A 20,916-nucleotide genomic window follows, 5' to 3' on the forward strand; every position below is an offset into this window, starting at 1 on the left:
CCCTACTCTCGCCCGTTGCATTTGGGGTGAATCCACGTTGTGACCTGAGGTCTCGTGCACAGACCACTGGGGGAGTTTTCATTCACAGCAGATCAGTGGAGCTTTCTAACGGTGAGGAGTTACTGTCAAATAATCCCGTGCTCCCCGAGGAGAAGATGGTAATTAAGCAGCAGATTTTTAAATCCATTTTGGAGTTATTCGCTGAAATGCGATTAGACCTGGCAGTCAGGCGTTGCCATGGTGGCTTAGTGCTGCTGTGTCAGAGCTGTCCGCTTGAAGGAGGCCTGGGGTTTCTTTCCATCACTGACATAAATGTTGCATGTGGAGTTTGTACAAGTAAGTGTTTCTGGAAAACCTCAGCAGTTTTCTGATGGCACCCACTGATTGCGGGTATTTATTACGGGGAATTATTATGCCAAGCCCTAGAAGTTAGGCACCAAGTGGGCATGCTGCAGTGGCAGCAGCCTTTGAATGGCTGGGATGAGCAGCAGTGACGAATACAATTAGCGTTAGTTATGAGCAGTGGAGTGTTTGTTCCCTCCTATTCTTGTGTATACGCGTCCTGAGGTGTTGACGTCTCTTGCAGGTTGTATTTGCTTATTTTACTGCAAAGAATGTAGTTTGTTCTCCCGCTCCTTTTCACAGCTCAAATCTTCCTTTTTCTTGACACTCCACTTTTGCAGCTGGGAGTTGTTGCTCGTTTTGGTTTATGCCGCTGCTGTCTAGATTTGCTGTGGTGTTTTGCCCGCGCATTTAAGATGTCTTGGAAAGGGAAGGGTTTGTTAATTTAAACTGTCAGTGGCTGAAACCGTTCCGCCTCCCTCTCGCTCTAATGCCTGCTCTCCGGATGCTGCCTTATTCTGGTCCTCCCTGCATGAAGGGGGTTCTCTGTGAGCTGATGTTCCTTCTGTCCAAGAAAATAGTTGAGAAAGTAAATTCTTCAACACCTGTAAAATGCATTAAGTGTGTGCGTTAAATTCACTTGGTGCCGTGAGGTTTTTTTACTGTTCAGACTTAGCTAATTGCCCAGTTAGAATGCCAGGAAAAGCGGAGAGTACTGTTTTGGCTTTGACTCCCTGTTAGTCCAGTACACTGGACACTGCAGAAAGCATCAACACTAGAACTAACCTTAGCAAAGACCAGGGCTTTTGACTTCCTTTCGGGGAGCGGTGGAACTGCCAAGTCAGTTGTACTCTCTTAGGCTTCGTAACTCTTCGGTTCTGGTCTGAGGGTGGACCCCACTTCTCCAGTGTGCTTTGAAGGGTGGATCCTGCGTCTTTCCAGACTCTTCCGTGCTCCTGGTGATTAGGTTGTTCTCTGAAGAATTCTACCTCTGTCAGGCTGGTAGAAGGTAGGCACCTGGGTTTCCCGCTGCGTGCTGCCCTTGGGCTGATAGCCTGTGGTTTCTGGGGTTAGCTGCTGGGCTGTTGTGGCAATGATCTACTCGTGAGGTGATGATGTTTAGAGTGTGCTGTCAAACTGAGTCTAATTGGAAGCTACTGAGAGGAAAGGATGTTGTCTGAAAGTAATTGTAAAACACTTCCTGTCTCATGCTCGTTCTCGTGTTTCTGCTGGATTGTGACAGTAGAGGAAGAGAAATGATGTGGAGACGTGAAGTAAACGTGACTGATTGATAGCCTGAGGATGGCTCTGAATTGGAAGGAATATGAACGATACCAGCAAAAGAGCAAAGTTTGAACTCCTGATCAGTTTACAACGCGTATAGTAGTCATTAGGGTTTGGTGTCTCTGGTGCCTGTGCAGCCCAGCTGAACGTTCTAATAGTCAGGTACCTGCAGGGAGAGGGTCTGCTGGAGAGAGCAATTTCTCGATCTGCGTAGAAGAGGTAGTTACTGGGTGAATTTGGATTACTACAGCAAAGAGGTACATCTCTGTACATCCGTGTGCAAACGTTTCTACGCCTCCGCACCCCCTTATCAGGTGGTGTGAAAAGAATCAAGCTCTACTAGTCATAACAAGCTCAGTGAAGAAACTTAGGAAATCCAGGCTGTTAAGCCAGTTAAAACAGAAGAGGACATAATCCACCCGAATCCCTCTCCCCTTTTTCTACCAGCAGTCATTGTCTGTGATTGTTAAAAGTTGGGGAAATAAAAAAGACTTCACTGAACAGAGAGGGAAGTTAAAACTGGACTTTCAAATATTGAATCGTTAATCACCTGAATTTAATAAGTGTAGCAATCCCCGCTATATTCTTGCGGGGAGCCTTCGAGCTCTCAGCTGAAGCAGGGACGAATCACCCGAACGCCAATATGGTGTGTAGTGAGACCCGTTTATTGTTTACAACACATCCCAATTTATAGACTCTTGTTCACCCGACTAGCTACATGGTGATTGGATAGTGTCTCTGTTACACAGACAGCACACATCTCTTAAAGCACTATAATTGGATAAAAGGGGTTAGTCCCCACATGGTTAGTGTTTTAGTTAGAGTTAATCAAACAGGCTAGTTAGAGGTACAATTTCCCACACAATAATGCTGCAGCTGGGTTTCAGCTGCTAAGTTTCCCAGAGAGAGTAGCATATTTTTCATAGTTCTAATTTCTGCTAGAAAGATACACCAACAAATAAGGAGATGGGAAGTGACACAAAGGAGTGACTTTATGAACGCTGTAGCTAGAACAAGAGGGATGGAGATTTGATCCCCCTGCACCATTTTGTTAGTATCCTAAGTGCTAGGCAGGAAGAGACCTTCTCTTCACGTGAGGAATTGTGGGTGGTTCTTAAACTGACGTAATGTAAGTGTGTGTCTCTCAGTGCTCTCTCTTGGAATTGAGTCAAAGAACTCTTAATTAAGTGTAAATACTTCCTATATTGGGCCCTAACAGCAGTGCTTTGGGAAAAACAGCTGTCACTTTGTGCCTGGGCTCCACTGGTTTGCAAGAGTTACTGATGTTACCTTTTCTAAACTAACACTTAAAGTTCTAACTAAACTAACTAAAAGTTCTTCAAGGTTAATTCTGTCCCAGAATTATTAGTGAAAGATTAAGGAAGCTTTCTGGTTTGGCCTTTCAAGACAAAACTTGAAAAAGTAGAATACTACAACATGTACAAGGTGTGCAGCCTTACCAGCCAGATGGGAGAGTGCAGAATCCAGTCACTGGGGAGTATCTGCCTTGGGCGTGATGGTGTTCGCTCCTGAAACGTGTAGGAAAGAGTTGGACAAGTCAGCAGAGCTGTCATTGATATGACATCCCATGAAATCATTAATTCTGATGTCTTCTACTGGAGTACAATGATCAGTGTGTGCTTCTATTAACTACCTGTCCAATAACTCCACTGGTTACTTTGTGCTGTTACGTGCTGTGAGACACGTGTTTCCTAGATGCGTTGATTGGAAATGCTCTCAATTTAATATAACTGGTATGTGTGATACTCCGGTACAGCTACCAGGATACATGGGGAAAGCTAAAGCTGCAGTGCCAGATAGGTTCCTAGCTACAATTTAAAAGTGATCCAGTTGTGGTACTTATTTATTTGCAAACTATTTGCTGGATGGGAAAGGTTTTGACTGGAAAACCCCCATCTCTGTGTGTGTGTGTTTGTTTAGGCTTTGCTCACTGCAGTAACATCTCAACACATAGAAATCCACGAAGGAACGGTGCTGCAGGCTGTAAGAACATGTTACAATATCTATCTAGCAAGCAAAAATCTCATCAATCAAACCACAGCCAAGGCCACTCTCACGCAGATGCTGAATGTCATCTTTGCCCGTATGGAAAATCAAGCAGTGAGTATCTCAGTATCTTCATAATGGAAACTAGTTCGTGGAAGCAAACCGGCTCGAGAGATTTGTGTTTTGTCATTATTCTGAAGCTTTTCTGGCTTCTCTAACTGAGGTGCTTCTGGGGTTCAAAAACCTGGGTATCTTACATTGTTCTTGTTGTGGTTTGTACACTGAAATAGGTGTGAAAAGTGCTTTGGGGAGTGGGGCTCGTGTATAGGATTGAAACTGCTCATAGAAGTCTGGATTAAACAAACTGGTCTGTAAGTGTAGTCTTCGTGTGAGTTGACAGGCAGTTCTGCTCGTTTCGGTCGCTCAGGACAGTTACTTCAGTGTGTGGCTAACAGATGCTGGAAGGAATGAGTCGAGGTGTAATTTGAAAGACAGGATCTATCTGAGCATCTAGAGCACCCCAGAAGAAGCAGCATAGAAAGCCTTGAGTGGAAAAGGCTGAGATCATAGTAGCCAGAATACCAGTATAAAAAGTTACGGAACTTCTGATAAATGCCAGTCCTTAGAGCATCGCCCCAAAGGGCACCCTGCTTTGCTTTGACTTGAGTGGCTCTTCTCTGAATCCATTAGACAAGTCGCAGAGATTCTGCCTTTTCCAGGAATTCGAGATCAAGGAACCTCAAAACTAAAATAATCTTTGTCTTACGGTTTTAAGTATGATGGTTTCTTCTGAGAACCTGTCTCCTGTGGTGTTTCAGAAGTGCTGCTCTTCTCAGGGTTAGCTCCCGCTTTTGGTTTTTCCCTGGCTGTTCAGTCAGTTCCCTATTTAATTTTTTTTAGTCTCTCCCTTAATACCATGTGCTTGTAGGGTAAGGGAAGACTCTCCAGTGTATTTCTCTTCGTGAGAGCTTCCAAAAAAGAAAAAAATCTGCTGTGATGTTTCTCCGTGCAGTCCTTGTATATTGTCACAGCGGCTGGCTGAACTTTTTGTCAGGCAGGCAGGTGGCTCCTGGTCCTGTGCAGCGTGTAGTTACTCATCCCTCGTCCAGGGTGAAGCTGTGGTGGTGTGTGATGTGCGTAGCTGGGAGGCAGCCCTCTTGCAAAGGTTTATCCCATGATATTTCTATGATTTATAATAATACAAAGGGTGCACTTCCTTAAACTGTTGCAGCTTTATGGAGGCGCTGCCTATGCAGAGGCAGGAGAGCTTTCCCGTTTCTAAAATAACATATACCGTATGTATACAGCTCGCTGCTGTGTTTTCGAGGTGAAACTCTTGTGTGATTGCAATGTTTTTGTAGCTTCAGGAAGCCAAACAGATGGAAAAGGAAAGGCACAGACAGCAACACCATCTCCAGCAGTCTCCAGTGAGCCATCATGAGCCTGAGTCACCTCAGCTGGGCCATGTTCCAACGCAGCCAGATCAGCTGTCCAAAGAACACGAGAGGGAGCTTGACCACAGCGCAAACGATGTGGACAAGAACCTTCAAGAAGATATAGAGGCAGAAAATGGATCTGATATTTCTAGTGCGGAGAATGAGCAGACAGAAGCTGACCAAGCCACAGCAGCAGAAAGTAATCAGTGTGTATTTCTGTCTTGTGGAGGGAGGGAAAAGGTCTGTAAAAAGAAAGCCTTGAGGATTGTTGTCCTTGCCCTCTCCCAAGTCTGGAGTCAGGTGTATATTTTCAAACACTTGACTAACACAAAGCGCCTGTTGTTTGTTACCACCAGTAAACCTCATCAGAGGTATCCCTCAGTCCTCCGCTCTGCTGTAGTCACTGCAGCAGAGATCCCTCTTTGCACCTATGTGATGTTGTGAGAGTTCTTGAGAACAGTATCTCAAAACTAGTGTGGTTTCAGTGATTAATGTACAGGAAGATACAAAATTGAAGTCCTTCGTTGGCGTGTGATTCATTACAGGTTAAACACTGGAAGGCTTATGTTCTGCAAATGCTGGTTTTGAAGCATCCAAAGACGGGTTTTTTAAATGTACACTCTCCTAGTAATAGATTTGTAATTGAATTTTTAAATAGCGAATGCCAGTAAAATATCTCCTTAATTTATGAGTTTTGCATTAATATTTGTTTGGGTTTGTTTTTCTTTTTAAAGATCTTTCCAAAGCTGATGGAGGACTGTACGATGGTGAAAGCAATGAGTGTGAAGAGAAGGCACAAGAAATTGTAGAGAGCATCGTGCAGGAAATGGTGAACATAGTAGTTGGAGGTATTGTATTGTATTCTGTCTGTCCAGTCAACAGCAGCTGCATCTGGACCTTCTAATGCTGCTGCATGTTTAACTAAAAGAGAGTGGTCTTGGGATGCTTTGCTTATGATTGTTTTAGCATATAAACCTTAGACTTAAGAGCTCCTTTTAATTTGCGTTCCTATGTCATGTTTGTGGATAATTTTTGCACCTTTTCTGTAGATGTGGAAGGGACCTCTGAAAGTGCAGGTGGTGATGGCACAATTGTAACGTTAGAGGATGGCAGCGACAGTGAAAACATTCAGGCAAATGGAATTCCAGGGACTCCAATTTCTGTTGCGTATACACCATCTTTACCTGATGACAGGTTATCTGTCTCTTCCAACGATACTCAGGTACAGGCACAGAAACTCTGAAAAAGTAACGTGTTTTGTGTTGCCCAACGCTTCTGCAGAGAGTGTTTAACGCAATTCCATAAAATAAATTACTCAGATGAATTTCAAGTACAAAGTCACGTCCTAAGCATTGTTCTGTTTTAATGCACGATAGAAATTAAGAGTTTTGTAAGTAAATTTTGCATGTGATGCCTTTTTTATCCTAGCATATTTTTAGCTGTCCCATAGAGTCCCTGTTCCCGGATTAGAGATCTCAGTTCCCTGTTTTCCAAAGATCTCCTGCGAAACTGTAAAATGAGCGTTCAGTATGCGTAGTGGAGAATACAGCCATTCTAGACACACCTGTGTAAGCTCACTGTGCTCTTTCCAAATGAGAGAGAGAAATGTGGTGCCTGTGGCATGACCTGACTGCAGTGATTTCAAACACAAAGTTTGATGTCTGAGAGGATCTGGTTTTCGCTAACAGCCGAGGTGTGAAGGTGTACTGCCTCTGCGGCACCAGCCATCGTCGTGTGCGTGCTCTCCACTGACAGAGGGCATCCGCTCTCACTGTACCTAGTAATCAGGCTTGGGAGTGACAGATTTTAATCTTAAAAAGCTGTGGGCATGTGCCATGCAAAGAGAAAATTATCATTCAACAGCTTGCTTATACAGGGAACAGCAACGCAGAATTCTGAGAGAACTCAGAATTAGGGGGATGATTGCACCCCAGTTTCACCCAGTGGGTCTTGCCCCAGACACAAAACTACTCATATTCGATTAAAATGTCAGAGTGGGGTTTTTTTTAACCTAGTTACCTACTGAAAATCTCTGAAGGCGATTCACTGCAAGTTACCTTGCTTAAACTCGCCCTACCTAATTTCATGAAAGTAATTAATTATGACTTAGTACTGAGGTAGCATGTGAGTGTGTTTGTTCGTTTTCATTGGGCTGCAGAATATTTTCGTTTGGTTTGGTCTTGAGACCATAGAGCCATAGTGAATTGTTATGTTTGTATAAAGTGTTAACTTCTTGTTGATAGGAGGTGGGGATGTCCCTGCACACCCTGCTCATGCAAAATGGAATACTGAACTGTGTTAACTTCTTTAGGAATCTGGAAATTCTTCAGGACCTACCCCTGGTGCTAAGTTTTCCCACATTTTACAAAAGGATGCCTTCCTTGTATTCAGGTCACTGTGTAAACTCTCCATGAAGCCCCTGTCAGATGGACCACCAGACCCAAAGTAAGTACAGTTCAGAGTTCTCATGATGAATTATTTAAACTTTTGTGAGTACTTAGTTACTGAGAGAAAATAAAGGTATGGTAAAAAGAACCTAGAAACTTTGGAAGGGCACTTCTGTGTTTTAATGCATCTGTTGTATGTTAAACGACAGCAGTCGCTGGTTAGAAGGGTTTTTAACACCACCAAGGCTTCCTGTAAGCACATCATGTTCTTCCTACTCGCTCCTTACAACCTTTCCTGAAGGGTTTGTCAAGAAGAAGTTCAGGCAGTTTTGGTACTGGCTAACGTTGCTCAGCTGTAGTAATCCCTGGGTTCGTAACCGTTGCTGTTCGTGCCCTGCTGTTTCTTCCGCCCTCTGCTTACTGGGTACCCAGTGCACATACTCCTCGCTCTGAGCTGATGCTGGTTATGATAAATTCATGATGGCATTTCATTCTTTTGCTCAAGTTGGACACATTTGACACCCTCCTTAATCAGAACACAAATGTTTTGAAAACAACGTCTTTATTTGGCTGTTTTGGAAATCTTGTCCTCTGGCTGAAAACACACATTTTCCGTTTGACTTAGAGAATTTCTCGTAGTAAACGAACAAACAAATTCTCTACAGCTGGGCACCAGTATTAGTTAGTTGTGAGGTGTGGCAAAGTACTCTGCTTTTCTGATCTTGGGTAGAATTTATACACATCTTTTTTTGCACATTAGGAACAATTGGTAATAATTTTCAAGAAGAATGATTTCTTTGTTCCGAAGATACTAACACTGTAGTACGGCTGCTAATGACAGCCAAAGGCCCAGAATTCTTCAAAACAAAACGAGCTTTACTGTTCCGAGGTCTGACTTTTAAAGCAGATAACTGTAAGGCAGTTTAATCACTGATAGGTGGATTTAATAAGCTGCAAACTACTATGATGTAGTAAAAAGGGTTTGAAGGGTTCGTGTAGAACCATTTTCAAATTGTCTAGTGATGCACTGTGGAAAGGCAGGGCAGTGAAGGGTGGAGACAGAGGCAGGTGGTTTTTCCTCACTGCTGCTGAGAATTTGTCTTCCAGGAAACGCTGTGTTTTGGGGCATTTGCTTTGACCTGCAGCCCATCAGGAGGACTGGGAGGAACAAGCTCCTCACTCAGTTTGGCAGTGCTTTGCTCTCAAAAGTGTCGTTAGACAAAAAGTCTTAGGACTGGGATTGTACACAGCACATACCCAGCTATTGTGAGCGTGGCATGATGACGTGAAACACTGCTTGTCATGCCTGGGCTGTGCTGTATGAAAAACTTCCTGTTGTTCCTTATGTTTCATAACTGTCCCCTGTCAGTGGGTGGCTGTTCGATGAAAGCTGTGGACCGTCTCGTTGGAAAAGCCATTCATGTCTGTACCTGCTCTTCAGAAGACCTATGGTCTTTTCTGAGACGAAGAAGGAGCATCAGGAGCCTGAGGAGTGAATGCTATTTAAAGCACATTATACTTTCACAGATGCAGATTTTCCTTCTCGCTTCTGTGTTTGTGTGGTTTGGGGGGCGTGTTGACTGGTTTTTGTAGGGCTTTTTTTGTTTTTTTGATTTGTTTTTTAAAGCATAAATAGCGCTGTTCTGACATGAATTCTAGCTTACTTCAGTCCGTAAGAAGCATGATGTTACTGTGGAGCACTTGACAACCCAACAGTTGCCTGACTTTGCTATTGCCATGCTGAAAATAGGCACATTATATATCTTAGCTGCTCGGGGAGTGGGCTGGGGCCAGTGACTGATGAACACTATGAAATAACTGCATGAGCAAACTGATTTCAGTGTTGGGAGGCAGGTAGGTCAGGCAGTAGAGCTGTTGTCTCTCTGTCTTCATGGTCGTTCCTCACTCCATGCTGGTGGAAATAGAGGAGGAGGAGGAATTTCCACCTTTTGGTAGCCAGAGTTCTGTAGATGGGCTGGGTATTTTAGACAGGATCTTCCAAAAGAAGGGAAAGAAAGTTCCCTTCATCCTCTGGCTAAGATGACAGCGCTGCCTGCTCTCGCTGCTCCTCTGGTGCTGTGCTGCAGAAGAGAGGGTGGCTCACCAGTAATGATGAGGAACTGGAAAAGGTTATTCTTACCCACCTTCTTGGCTGCAGGTGACCACTTCAACAAAGAAGCTGATTGTTTTATGACTTTCTACACCAGGTTGTGTCAAATTTGGGTTTATTCTGTGACCATTCCTCAGACAATCACTGTGGTGTGCATTGACTTTTCAAGAGAAGGTTGTGTTTTTTATGACTTACCCTGAGCTGATACGCTGCATTGTTTTGTTCTAGATCTCATGAACTGCGATCAAAGATTCTTTCACTGCAGCTGCTTCTGTCCATTCTGCAAAATGCAGGACCTGTCTTCAGGACAAACGAGATGTTTATTAATGCTATTAAGCAGTACCTTTGTGTTGCTCTGTCAAAAAATGGAGTCTCATCAGTTCCAGAAGTTTTTGAACTTTCACTTTCCATATTTCTTACCCTCCTCTCAAACTTTAAGACTCATCTAAAGATGCAGATTGAGGTATGTTACGTGAATTTCTAATTTAAGGGGAAGTAGGTGTGAAGTGAACTTTTGTTTGTGTATAGCTTGGTCTGGTTTAGGTACATTTGTTCCCCTTTCTGAACATCAGCTAGAACATGCAGTGAAGTACTTAATACAGAAGTAAGCCATCTCATCACGCAGGAAAGGGTGTTAACATAAACTACGGGATTTTACAGTGCAGAACGTGCTTTGTGATCGAGGTGAATTTTTACAGTCATAACTTACTACGCCCATACCTGTATGAGTTCAGTTTCCCTTCTGTAAAAGGAGCGTTTTCTGTTGGCGGTGGCAGGGTGGTATTGCAGAATGATGCTGGCACTCAGGAATGAGTCGGGTTTTGGATAGGCTAAGTCAGCCATTGGTCACTTGTATAAGTTGGTGTGTTGTGGCAACTTCAGAGGCAGAAGCTTGTTTTGCCAGTACCGTGTCAGAAGATACCGTGTTCATCAGGTTATTTTGATGCCTTTTTGGGGAAGAAACTATAGGGTTTACAGATTGTCCTTGAGCTTGGGTAGAAGTAGAGGTTTGGTGATTGGTGGAGAATGCGTTAAATACAACACATTTTGAAGATTTTTCAAGATGAACTGTGTGTGCTCCACAAGACCGTGGTGCCTGTGCGGTGTTCAGCACGTCAGACTGGGCCGAGCTGCTCTTCAGTCACACAGCCTGCATCCTGGAAAGTGGTGGACTCGCTGTGTCTTCTCTGAGCGTACAAGTCAGTGTGGAGGTGGTACACGCGTGGCAATCCGGCTTCCCTGAGAGAAGTGCGATGAGCTTCCGTCACTGCCATCCGTTCCCCAAATTCCGAACAGAAAATGAAGATGCATCTGAGGAAAATGTGGTACAGAATACCTTACACTACTGCAGCAGCTTCTGGGATATGCTAAATTAGGACCACATTGCAGGGCTGCATTTCCTCCTCACAAATAAGAAAGCCAAAGGCTTGATGCTGCCAGAGCATCCCTTTATTGCAAAGTACGGGGGACAGCAATTTCTAGAAATGTACTCTTGTTGCTGGTTGAGAGCTGAGAATTCCTCTTCTTTCAGCTGCTGATCCTAAAGGTTATTGAGAAGATGTGGGTAGACAAGTAGATAACTTCACATTCAGTTTGTCTCTTGGAGCTGTAAGAGAGCCATATGCTCTCATCTATAATATGCAAAATCTATGTATTTTGGGGTTGAGGCTGCCTGCCTTATCTGTGTAAGAAATTTTTAGCGTATTTTAAAATAATAGTTTCAGATGCTGTTGAAAGGGACCCTCCCTTTGTCCTTTGACTTAAATATTCAGCTAACACTACCCTCTGACAGTTAAAATAGTTTAGCTGTACTTCAATTGTATTTCTAAATGGGTGCAGCAAATAAAATCCCAGATGTCAGGGGATCTGGGGAGTCACGTAGCTCTATGTACCATCACCACCCTTTCATAACTGTGAGTAAGATATCTGAGAACCCCGACCTTCAGTTGACCAGACTAATACTTAGCTCTTTTCTGGTTTGCCTTTCCGGTATTTGTGATAAGCAACATAGTGATAGGTAGTGTTTTTAAAAATCTGAAATGTAAACTATCAGTACACCTTTGAGAAGCTGCTGCTTGTTCCAAGATACGCTTGACCGGAGCTGACACCGAAGTCAGCTCTGTCTCGGGAGCGTGGAGTTGCACTACACAGACCTTCCAGCTAGTTTCTATTCTAGCGTAGATTTTGGTTTAATTTTTATACTTGAAATTTCTTACTCTGCTGCATCAGTGACCTTTTTTTATGGTGTCTACCAGAAAAAAGTCATTTTCCTGGTTCCAGAGGGTATATAACATTATTGTCTTTCAGTAGAAAACGAGCAAATACATAACTTGAGGATTGCTCATAGCATGACCTATATTAAAATTTTATGTCCTCCTCTGTTTGTATTACACAGGTTGTGGCTAAAACCAGTCTAGTACTCTTGAGTATATTTAAGCATTTGAAAGTCTTTGTTCTGTGTTGAACTCCTTATGTTTCGTAGGGATGCTTTCCTCATTACGACGAGTAACTGGGACTGTGTACCTCTCTCTAGAGAGGCCAGTGACACGGAAACACCGTTAGTGCGTTTTGCTTGAGGACGTGGCTTGCCATCAGAATTGCTTCAAGAGCAGGGTTGCTGGTTTTCCCCCAATGTGTGACTACAGCAACGTTAGCCTTGTGTGTACCTGTACCTGGCTAACAGCATAAAAATCTCTGAACAGTCTCCGATACGTGGGAATATTTAATACTAAAAACAAGGGTGGTTGCTGTTGGGATAGTTGTGTGCTGCTGTCAGAGAAGAGGAGCTCGATGGCCTGAGACTGTCATTGGCAGCGTTCTGGAAAACGCAGAGGAGGGGGGATTTGGTAGGCACAGCTGGCAGCGGCGAGGTGAGCTCTCCACAGCACGCACCGGTGATGTAATGCTGTGTAGGGTGGTGATGTAACGCCGGGGAGCAGCTCACGCTTTGAGTTCATCTGCTGCTGCCTAGGGAAGGAGTGGGAAAGCGCCTGCCCTAGCTGCTGAGCGTCCTCGGCTGAAAGAGCCTGTAATAGTGATGGATCTGGTGAGGAACTCATTGAGAGGGGAGAAAAGAGTCTGTGTGCCAAGGAACAGCAACTGTACTACAGCTGTACTACAGCAATTTCAGGCAAAATTAATATTTTAGGGAAGAATAACGTTCCTGTTAATGGACCTGCTGCATTTTTAATGCTGTGCCTGTGCAGTACCCTTCTTCCAGTAACCTAATGCCTCTGCTTCTGTGTCAGGATGTTTCCCTTCTAACGAGGGTCTGATACTTCCCATTGGCAAGAGTGGCTGTTTGTTACGTTACCTTACCATCTTGTAGAGAAAATCTTCTGTGGTGAGGTATTACCCTCCTTTCCAAATCCCAAATGAACTGTAACAGCAGCTCAGACTAATCAACAGGCTAAATTGTCCTTTAGGGCTTCATGTCGTTCCCGTTTCTTCTAGTTTTGAGCGATCAGAATATAAACCAAATTTTGCAGCTGTACAAAACTCCAGAAGCGCATAGGTAATACTTCAAATTCTTGATTCGGATGGATAAAGCATAAGTGGTATTTCCACCTTTTCTCCTCCCTCCCCACCGCCCCCCACCCCCATCTCCTGTACCTCTAAAGTGCTGCTTTCAGAAGTATGTCAGAACGTTGGCCACCAAAGTTGGTGACTCCACTTGTAATAGATTTTTTTTTTCCTCCCTCTTCCTGGTATATTTGTTAGGTTTTCTTCAAAGAAATTTTCCTGTATATTTTGGAAACTTCTACTAGCTCATTCGATCATAAATGGATGGTTATACAAACGCTGACAAGGATATGTGCAGGTATTGAGGACCATTTGCTTCTAGATTTTATGTTTTTATATAAACATAAAAAGAACAAAATTGTACATGCCTTTCACTGAATGATCTAGTTTTTGTTCCACTTTGTTTGTAGATGCCCAGAGCGTAGTGGACATCTATGTGAACTACGATTGTGATTTAAATGCAGCAAATATATTTGAAAGGCTGGTTAATGACCTGTCAAAGATTGCTCAAGGAAGGGGTAGCCAAGAACTTGGCATGTCCAACGTTCAGGTAAAAATTCCACCCAACTTTATGAAGCCTTTTTGGCATGATAGGTGAAGACCGAACTCTCCATTCCACTAACGTACTGCATTTGAAATCTCTTCCAGGAATTAAGTTTGAGGAAAAAAGGACTGGAGTGCCTGGTATCGATCTTGAAGTGCATGGTGGAGTGGAGTAAGGATCAATACGTAAATCCTAATTCTCAGACAACACTCGGTAAGGCACGAGACGTGTTTCTTCTGGTTTAGTAAAGAGTTGCTGGAGGAGTTCAATGCATTCTTCCAGTATTTTGCTACTGTTAGTGTCCAGATCGGTAAAACCTTTTCAATTAAATTTTAATTTGATAGTAATGCTAGTAAGTTTGGCTTGGTGGCATATGAACAAGTTGTCTAAGTTGTCTTTTCTTGATTGTATCAGTTCCTAGAAAGATAACACACTAAAAATTACTAAATCTTGTTATTTTCTGTATTTCTAATTTTAAGTGTGTGGCAAAACTTACTTTGAAGCTCCCTTAATTTCATCTGACTTCATATTGATTAAATTCCTACTGAAGACTAGATGGAGGGCGTTTTAAAAAATTCATTAATAAGTAGCTATAGAACTTCTGATGTTATAAGCAGTGAAGTAAATAAATCATTACTTGTTTTAATCTTGTTTCCAACCAAAACAGCAGGCAAATATTTATATAAAAATGAATAGATCATTGAACATAACCCCAGTAGGTTTTAGAAGAGGATTTGAAGTAGAATCTGCGATTCTGATTTCTTTCCACTGAATGTATTTTGTACGTGTGTAACCTCTTCCAATTCCTAGGCCAAGAAAAACCCGCAGAACAGGACAGCAATGAAACTAAACACCCAGAGACAATTAACAGATATGGAAGCTTGAATTCCTTGGATTCTACTGCTTCATCAGGAATTGGCAGTTACAGCACACAGATGTCTGGCACTGACAACCCAGAGCAGTTTGAAGTCCTAAAGCAACAAAAGGAAATAATAGAACAAGGAATTGACTTGTGAGTGCCCTTTTACCGCCTGTGGGAGGGTGGGCTCTCTCGGAGCTATGAAGATTCCTGGGTTTTTCTTCCTTCTCCTCATAGATACTCATCTTGTGTTAGGAAACAAACACTGGATGTAACAGCACTTCCTCTGGTGAATGGTGCTGAAGGGTGTCCCCTTTGGAGTCTGTCAGCAGTGTTTTGTGTTAACCTAATTCCTCGCAGCTAGAAGATGAGTACTCTGAAGGTTTGCTCTTTTTTCTCCAAACCTGCTTATCTATAACTAAGATTTTTATATTTGAATACAAAGAACATTGAACTCCTGGGATCAGCTGAATACGACCCGTCCTAGTGGACCCGTTACTGATGGAAGTGCCTGTGTGCTTAAGCCGGTGCTTCCTTCTGATGAACTTGTCATAATGAGAGCCAGGGGCTTGTACAGTTTCTCGGTGCAGTCTGACGTGATGCTTCTGTGCGATTTCAGCCTTGTCACCTCAGTGAGGTCGCTCTGCAGAAATAAAGGTTTGCTGCAGAATAGTTCTCAGCCCCTTGGTCCTCCAGGGCTTCAGTGTCTTTCAGTCACCTGGGTCTGGGTCTTGTATGTCTCCATTCTGCAGGCAGCTCGTGGGCTGCTTGATTGTTTCATACAGCTTAAAACTGAAGGCGACAGAGGGAGCATCGTTACTCCTTTCCAAGCCAAGACTTTGCTGTTTCTCTGGAGTCTTTTTTAATTCATGAGTGTGAGAGTAAATAATAGCTCTCTTTACCTGGAGCTGCTCGGGTGCCATGCTGGTAGTTACGTAGCAGAGAGGAAGAGGAGGCTGTGTACAGGGGAAAAAAATCCAGAAAGCCATCCAGTGATGAAGGGAATAATCACAGAAGGGATTGGCTCATTCCCATCTAATGCAGTTTGGTAAAGGAAAAGTATTCAATACATAGATTTTCAAAAACCTCATCCAAAACTACATCTTTTTACTAAAGCTGGTAAGGCTCTGTGCATAGGTAGAAGAGTTAACTCTCATTCCATCCTGATCTTGATTGTGCAGATTCAATAAGAAACCAAAGAGGGGGATTCAGTACCTGCAAGAACAAGGAATGCTTGGCACTACCCCTGAAGATATCGCTCAGTTCTTGCATCAAGAGGAAAGATTAGACTCTGTAAGAAAACTCTTTTCCTGATGTGCTTTTTTTTTTTGCTGATGCTGCTGATGTTATAATAATTGCAAATCACGTGACAGTGTTTTAAAATGTATAACATCATTGTGCAATAAAGAAAAGGAAACTTCTCTCTCTTCTAAAATGTGTAAGCTCAAAGAATTTGGATTGGAGTGTGCCTTGGGGCTACACCCTGGACAACGCTGCAGGTCAGCCAGGTGCAAAGGAGCCTGACTCAAAACTGGTCCTTAGTTGCTAGTATAGCTAGAAGGAACTTACTAAACTGTACGGACTTCAGTCCAGTTAGGGACTGCCAGAAGTAACTGTCCTGCAGGGACAGCTAAAAAATAACTTGGTACTTTAACATGAAAAGCATTTCTTGCTGCTTCCCAAAGGGAAGGTACTTAATCTAGAGGAGTTCTGTGAGTTTTCTTACAGCTAGCAGCTGTTGCTGGGCTTGGAAGGGTCCTGCAGTATCTGCCTGAGGAGGTTGGGAGTATATCGTGTGGATATTAGCCACGTTTTTTGTGACTTCTGAAACGGCAGCCTGCACCATTGTGCTTATTAGCCACTCCCGTTGTTCTCAAAGGAAAGACTGTGTGTGCCCACGTCTGCAGCTGCCACTGAACTCACAAATTTCAGTATTAGGACTTAGGATCAGCCATCCAAACAAATTTTTAACCTCAATTTGCATATACAGGCATCTTTATCTGATGCACGGTATTTTTCGCTGTGCTGTGCTGGCAGTGATTGCCTTGGGTGTACTTGAGTATCAGCTATTTATATTTCCGCATCACTTGCATATATTTGAGATCTGTACTCCGGTGGGAATAAAGTCAGGTTTAGTAAACTTTTCATTCCAGTAGTAAGTTTCCTATCTCCAGCAATCGTTGTGGCAGAGAATGAACAGTCATTGGTAATATTAACCAACGTCTGTATTTTCTGTTCTCGTTTTAGACTCAGGTTGGAGAGTTCCTGGGAGACAATGACAAATTTAACAAAGAAGTCATGTATGCATATGTAGACCAACACGACTTTTCAGGGAAGGATTTTGTTTCAGCTCTGCGCATGTTCCTAGAGGGGTTTCGTCTTCCAGGAGAGGCTCAAAAAATTGATCGCCTGATGGAGAAATTTGCTGCTAGATACTTAGAATGTAACCAAGGGTAAGCCATGCTTTGTCTTTGGCACTTGGGAAAGCTGAATAATAAGTAAAAAAACCTTAATATGTTAAATTTGCTGTTCTTTTTCTCTCTTCCTCCTTCAGGCAAACTCTTTTTGCTAGTGCAGACACTGCGTATGTTTTAGCTTATTCAATTATCATGTTGACAACAGATCTTCACAGTCCACAGGTACGTTGCTAGAAAAATATTGGTGTAATCCTTAGGCATTTGACTTCCAGGCTTTGCGACAACGCAGTTGTACAAACTTCGTGTGTAAGGAATACGGTAGCTGAAGTCTGTGCATCTTTTAAGTAACGGTATTGTGTTTCACGGGTGTTGAGATTTTTTCAGGTGTTTTGGTTAGACCTTTCTGTAAGGTACCGTTTCCCTACTCAGTGTTGAGTAGGAATTGTGTGGTTTCCTTCCACACAGAGCACTCTGAGCAGTGATCTAACCTACAGTCAAAGCCAGAACTCACGTAGTTACTTACCCACTGATTTGAAAAGACATCTGCTCCTGATTTCTGGCTGTTTGAAAATATAATGCAGCTTTATTTTGATGACTGCAGCTCCCTTCTGCAGTCCATAACATTTGAAATTGCGGTGATGAGCCGTCATCACTTATTTTAGCAAAATCTGGGAGGACTGTCGAACCCTTAAGAGATTATGGGATTATGTTGAACATAGGTAGCCTGGTCTGCATGACACACCCCACTCGTCTCGGCAATGCCTGCAACCGGTCTGCAGGTGCTGGTGAATGTTTGAGGGGTGTAACGTCCCCATGGCCTCGCAGGGTTTTGTAGATTTGCGGTGTACTCTTGTGTGCGTGGGACACTTTGTCTTCTGAATCAGCCGGTCTGTCCTTGATCGTAACTCCTCCTCTGCTTGGCAGTTTTATAGGCAGCACTGTAACTGCTATGAACTCGCCTCATTTAACAGCTTCTTTCTGGGTTTCAGGTTAAGAATAAAATGACAAAAGAGCAGTATATTAAAATGAATAGAGGTATCAATGACAGCAAAGATCTCCCTGAAGAGTATTTGTCTGCTATCTATAATGAAATTGCTGGAAAGAAGATTTCAATGAAAGAAACAAAAGAATTAACAATACCCACGAAATCCAGTAAACAAAGTAAGTTGTTGCAATGTCAGCGTTCTTCAGTTCCAGGAAACGAGCTCCTTGTAATGTGAGCTTAACGAGGGAGGCTCTGCTCAGCTCCAGCTCCGACCGGCTCCTAACTCCCAATGCCATACCCTTCGACTTTTAACCTTAGTGCGTGATGCTGCCCTCAAACCAGTGTTAGACGCAGACCTGTGTTATTTTCGCACGCCTTTGCGCCTGCGTGCGGTGCCTTGGCTGTGGAGATGACAGCCTTGCTGTCGTGGTGCTGTCAGCAGCCACGCAGGGAGGTGCGTTCGAGGGCTTTGCGAAGGAGCAGCGTTGTTGATGGGCGCAGTACACGACAAACACAGTGCTGGTGCCTTCTATTTCTAAGGTAACCCGTGTGTTTTCCTGCAATAACGAGTCTGTCATCTTCAAAAATTCTGCATGATTTGGTTTGTAGGGCACTAATTTATGCAATTTTAAAGTTAATTATCTTTCCCTCTCTGAAATACCGGAAACATTTTGTGGTTTGTGCAATGTGAAGCCTCAGATGTTATTCATTCTACGTAGCTTTTCTACAGAGGTTGTTAAGAGACTTGACAAATTGGTGTACTTTCAAGCCCTAGGTTAGCCTCATGAACAGATCGCTTACAGGGAACTTGCATCTGGAAGAAAGAATCCCTCTTAATTTCAATATTCATTCAATTAACCCAGTATTTTAATTCTGAAGAATGGGATTATTACACTCCACTTGGGTTTCACTTTTTTGATGAGATGGAGGTTCCACTACTGAAATGAAAAGGTGCTTAGGGTAGTTCTCCCTCAGAAAAATAATGTCCCCTTGTTTTTATTGTTATTTTCTGTGCTGATGGACTGCTATGAAACTTCTGTTCACATTGAATTTAGCTTAGTGGATGTGATATTTATGTGGTCAGCTGAGGTGATGGAGGAGGAATGTTTGTTGTGCAAATCATAACATTCTGTAAAGGTTTAAAATTAGATACGTTTCATACATAAGTTTTCCTTGAGTTAAAACGTGTCTGTATTGTGAAAGAAATCCCTTGGTGGTGTGGTAATTTCAGAAAGTAAAGGTAATACCAAAAATGCTTCTAAGTATGGCACTTAGTGAAACACTTGAAATCATTGTATTCCTGAGAACAGCACTGCTAAAGACAGACAAATGAGAGGAAAAAATGTGTTTACAGGCGTGGCTAGTGAAAAGCAGAGAAGACTCCTCTATAACCTGGAAATGGAACAGATGGCTAAAACAGCTAAAGCTCTTATGGAGGCAGTGAGCCACGTTCAGGCACCTTTTACTAGTGCAACGCACCTGGAGCACGTGAGACCCATGTTTAAGGTGAGATACTTCGTTAGACATCACCTCGAACAGCAGTGTCCTGACACACCATACTGAGCGACAGGATTTGTTGAAAATACTGAGGATCTGTGTCTGCGGTGTTCTGACCGTTCCGTAAGTTACTGACCTTGTTCCGGCAGAGAGGGATGCTGAGCCTCCTGCTCCAGTTCCACTGACCCTGGCGTTTGAGAAGTTCCTGTGCTGATACAAGCAGCATCTTGATCCAACGGAGGAGTATGTTGAGGGGACAAAAGTATAAGGAGTAGTTAGAAACCTGAAGTGATAGGGTTTTCATTTCAGGTATAGAGGTGTTGTCAAACCAACAGAGTTATGAAAGTGCAGAACTACTAATCACAGTCCCTTGTTTTGAGTCCCTCCTGCTGCTTCTAAGGGAGATCAGTGCATTGCATTTGGGGGAGCAGTTATCAAAAAAACCTTCTGTCTAACATTCTCAGCTGCAGATGAGTGTTTCAGAAGGGCTGGGACTGTCATCTGGGTCTGGAGGAGGCGGCTGGACCTGTGTTAAACCGTCACTCTTGTGTGGGTGCAAAGCCATCTGCATCCCCAGTGCCTTTTCTGTAGCAGTGATTCAGAGGTTGTGCATTATTGACTCTGTCTCCTTCTCACTGTGCAAAGACAGAGGTTATCCCGGGAGTACCAAAACCCGGTAGTCGTTAACTGACACAGCTCTGGGGTTTGTTTTTCCAGCTGTCTGAAGACGGTTGTGTGTGTTGGCTGCTGAGGGGAACATCAATCTGCAGTACTTTTATTCTATGGCTCTTGTCTCTTCTCACCATGTTCTGCATCTCCTGTCTACTCTGTTCCATGTCCTTTTTGGCAAAAGGCAACTTCAGTGTTAACGATAGGAGTTAAGGGTGGAATTTACGCTTTCTCAGGGTGTTGAAGCTACAACATTGACCTTCAAGTACTAACAGTTGCTACCGTGACTTCTGTTTTGCATACGTACCAGCTGGCCTGGACACCTTTTCTGGCCGCATTCAGCGTGGGTCTGCAGGACTGTGATGACACAGAAGTCGCCTCTCTTTGTTTGGAGGGTATACGATGTGCGATCAGGATTGCCTGCATTTTCAACATCCAGGTAAAATAATTCAGATTGAAACAATACTTTATGTACCCGCAAAATGTTGTGGGGTTCTGAGAGTCCTCGTTGCTGAAGCTGTGCACTACAGCACCTCGAGGCTGCCTGCCTCTGCAGTTACTGCTGTATGCAGTCACCGTATATATTTGACTGGAAATGCTTTCAGTAAAGCGACCTCTGTCTGTCCGGGCGTTCTAGGGTAAGTGCTCCGTACTGATTTTTGTTTCCCCACAAGTTGGTTACTTCTGTGTTAAAGTACTTTCTAGCTTTGTTACAAAGCTGTTGAGATTTGTTGTCACGTTTCCTAAAATGAGTCCTTCTGACCCGTTTCGTAAGTAAAATAGTGTCTGCGAACTGTGTGTGAAACACTGTTCTCGACCTCAGAGAGAGCGTCCTAATCTGAGACCTCAGTAACAGG

The 20,916-nt window shown here is 43.3% G+C and overlaps 1 protein-coding gene across 1 annotated transcript in view; it reads left to right on the plus strand.

The window, feature by feature from the left end:
* Positions 1-20,916, plus strand: part of ARFGEF1 (ADP-ribosylation factor guanine nucleotide-exchange factor 1 (brefeldin A-inhibited)) — a gene marked incomplete at its 5' end in the record, with an annotated part of 40,411 nt that overhangs the window by 3,245 nt on the left and 16,250 nt on the right. Inside the window, 16 exons of the mRNA XM_010144038.1 lie at positions 3,568-3,747; positions 4,995-5,268; positions 5,804-5,917; positions 6,119-6,291; positions 7,381-7,514; positions 9,795-10,029; positions 13,287-13,386; positions 13,499-13,638; positions 13,737-13,845; positions 14,443-14,644; positions 15,673-15,784; positions 16,739-16,944; positions 17,046-17,130; positions 17,898-18,069; positions 19,248-19,399; positions 20,370-20,498. Of these exons, the coding sequence (XP_010142340.1) occupies positions 3,568-3,747; positions 4,995-5,268; positions 5,804-5,917; positions 6,119-6,291; positions 7,381-7,514; positions 9,795-10,029; positions 13,287-13,386; positions 13,499-13,638; positions 13,737-13,845; positions 14,443-14,644; positions 15,673-15,784; positions 16,739-16,944; positions 17,046-17,130; positions 17,898-18,069; positions 19,248-19,399; positions 20,370-20,498 (2,517 nt within the window). The remainder of the gene's footprint in view (positions 1-3,567; positions 3,748-4,994; positions 5,269-5,803; positions 5,918-6,118; positions 6,292-7,380; positions 7,515-9,794; positions 10,030-13,286; positions 13,387-13,498; positions 13,639-13,736; positions 13,846-14,442; positions 14,645-15,672; positions 15,785-16,738; positions 16,945-17,045; positions 17,131-17,897; positions 18,070-19,247; positions 19,400-20,369; positions 20,499-20,916) is intronic.

The sequence above is a fragment of the Buceros rhinoceros genome, unplaced genomic scaffold (genome assembly GCF_000710305.1).
Source record: "Buceros rhinoceros silvestris isolate BGI_N320 unplaced genomic scaffold, ASM71030v1 scaffold9139, whole genome shotgun sequence".
Lineage (NCBI taxonomy): Eukaryota > Metazoa > Chordata > Aves > Bucerotiformes > Bucerotidae > Buceros > Buceros rhinoceros.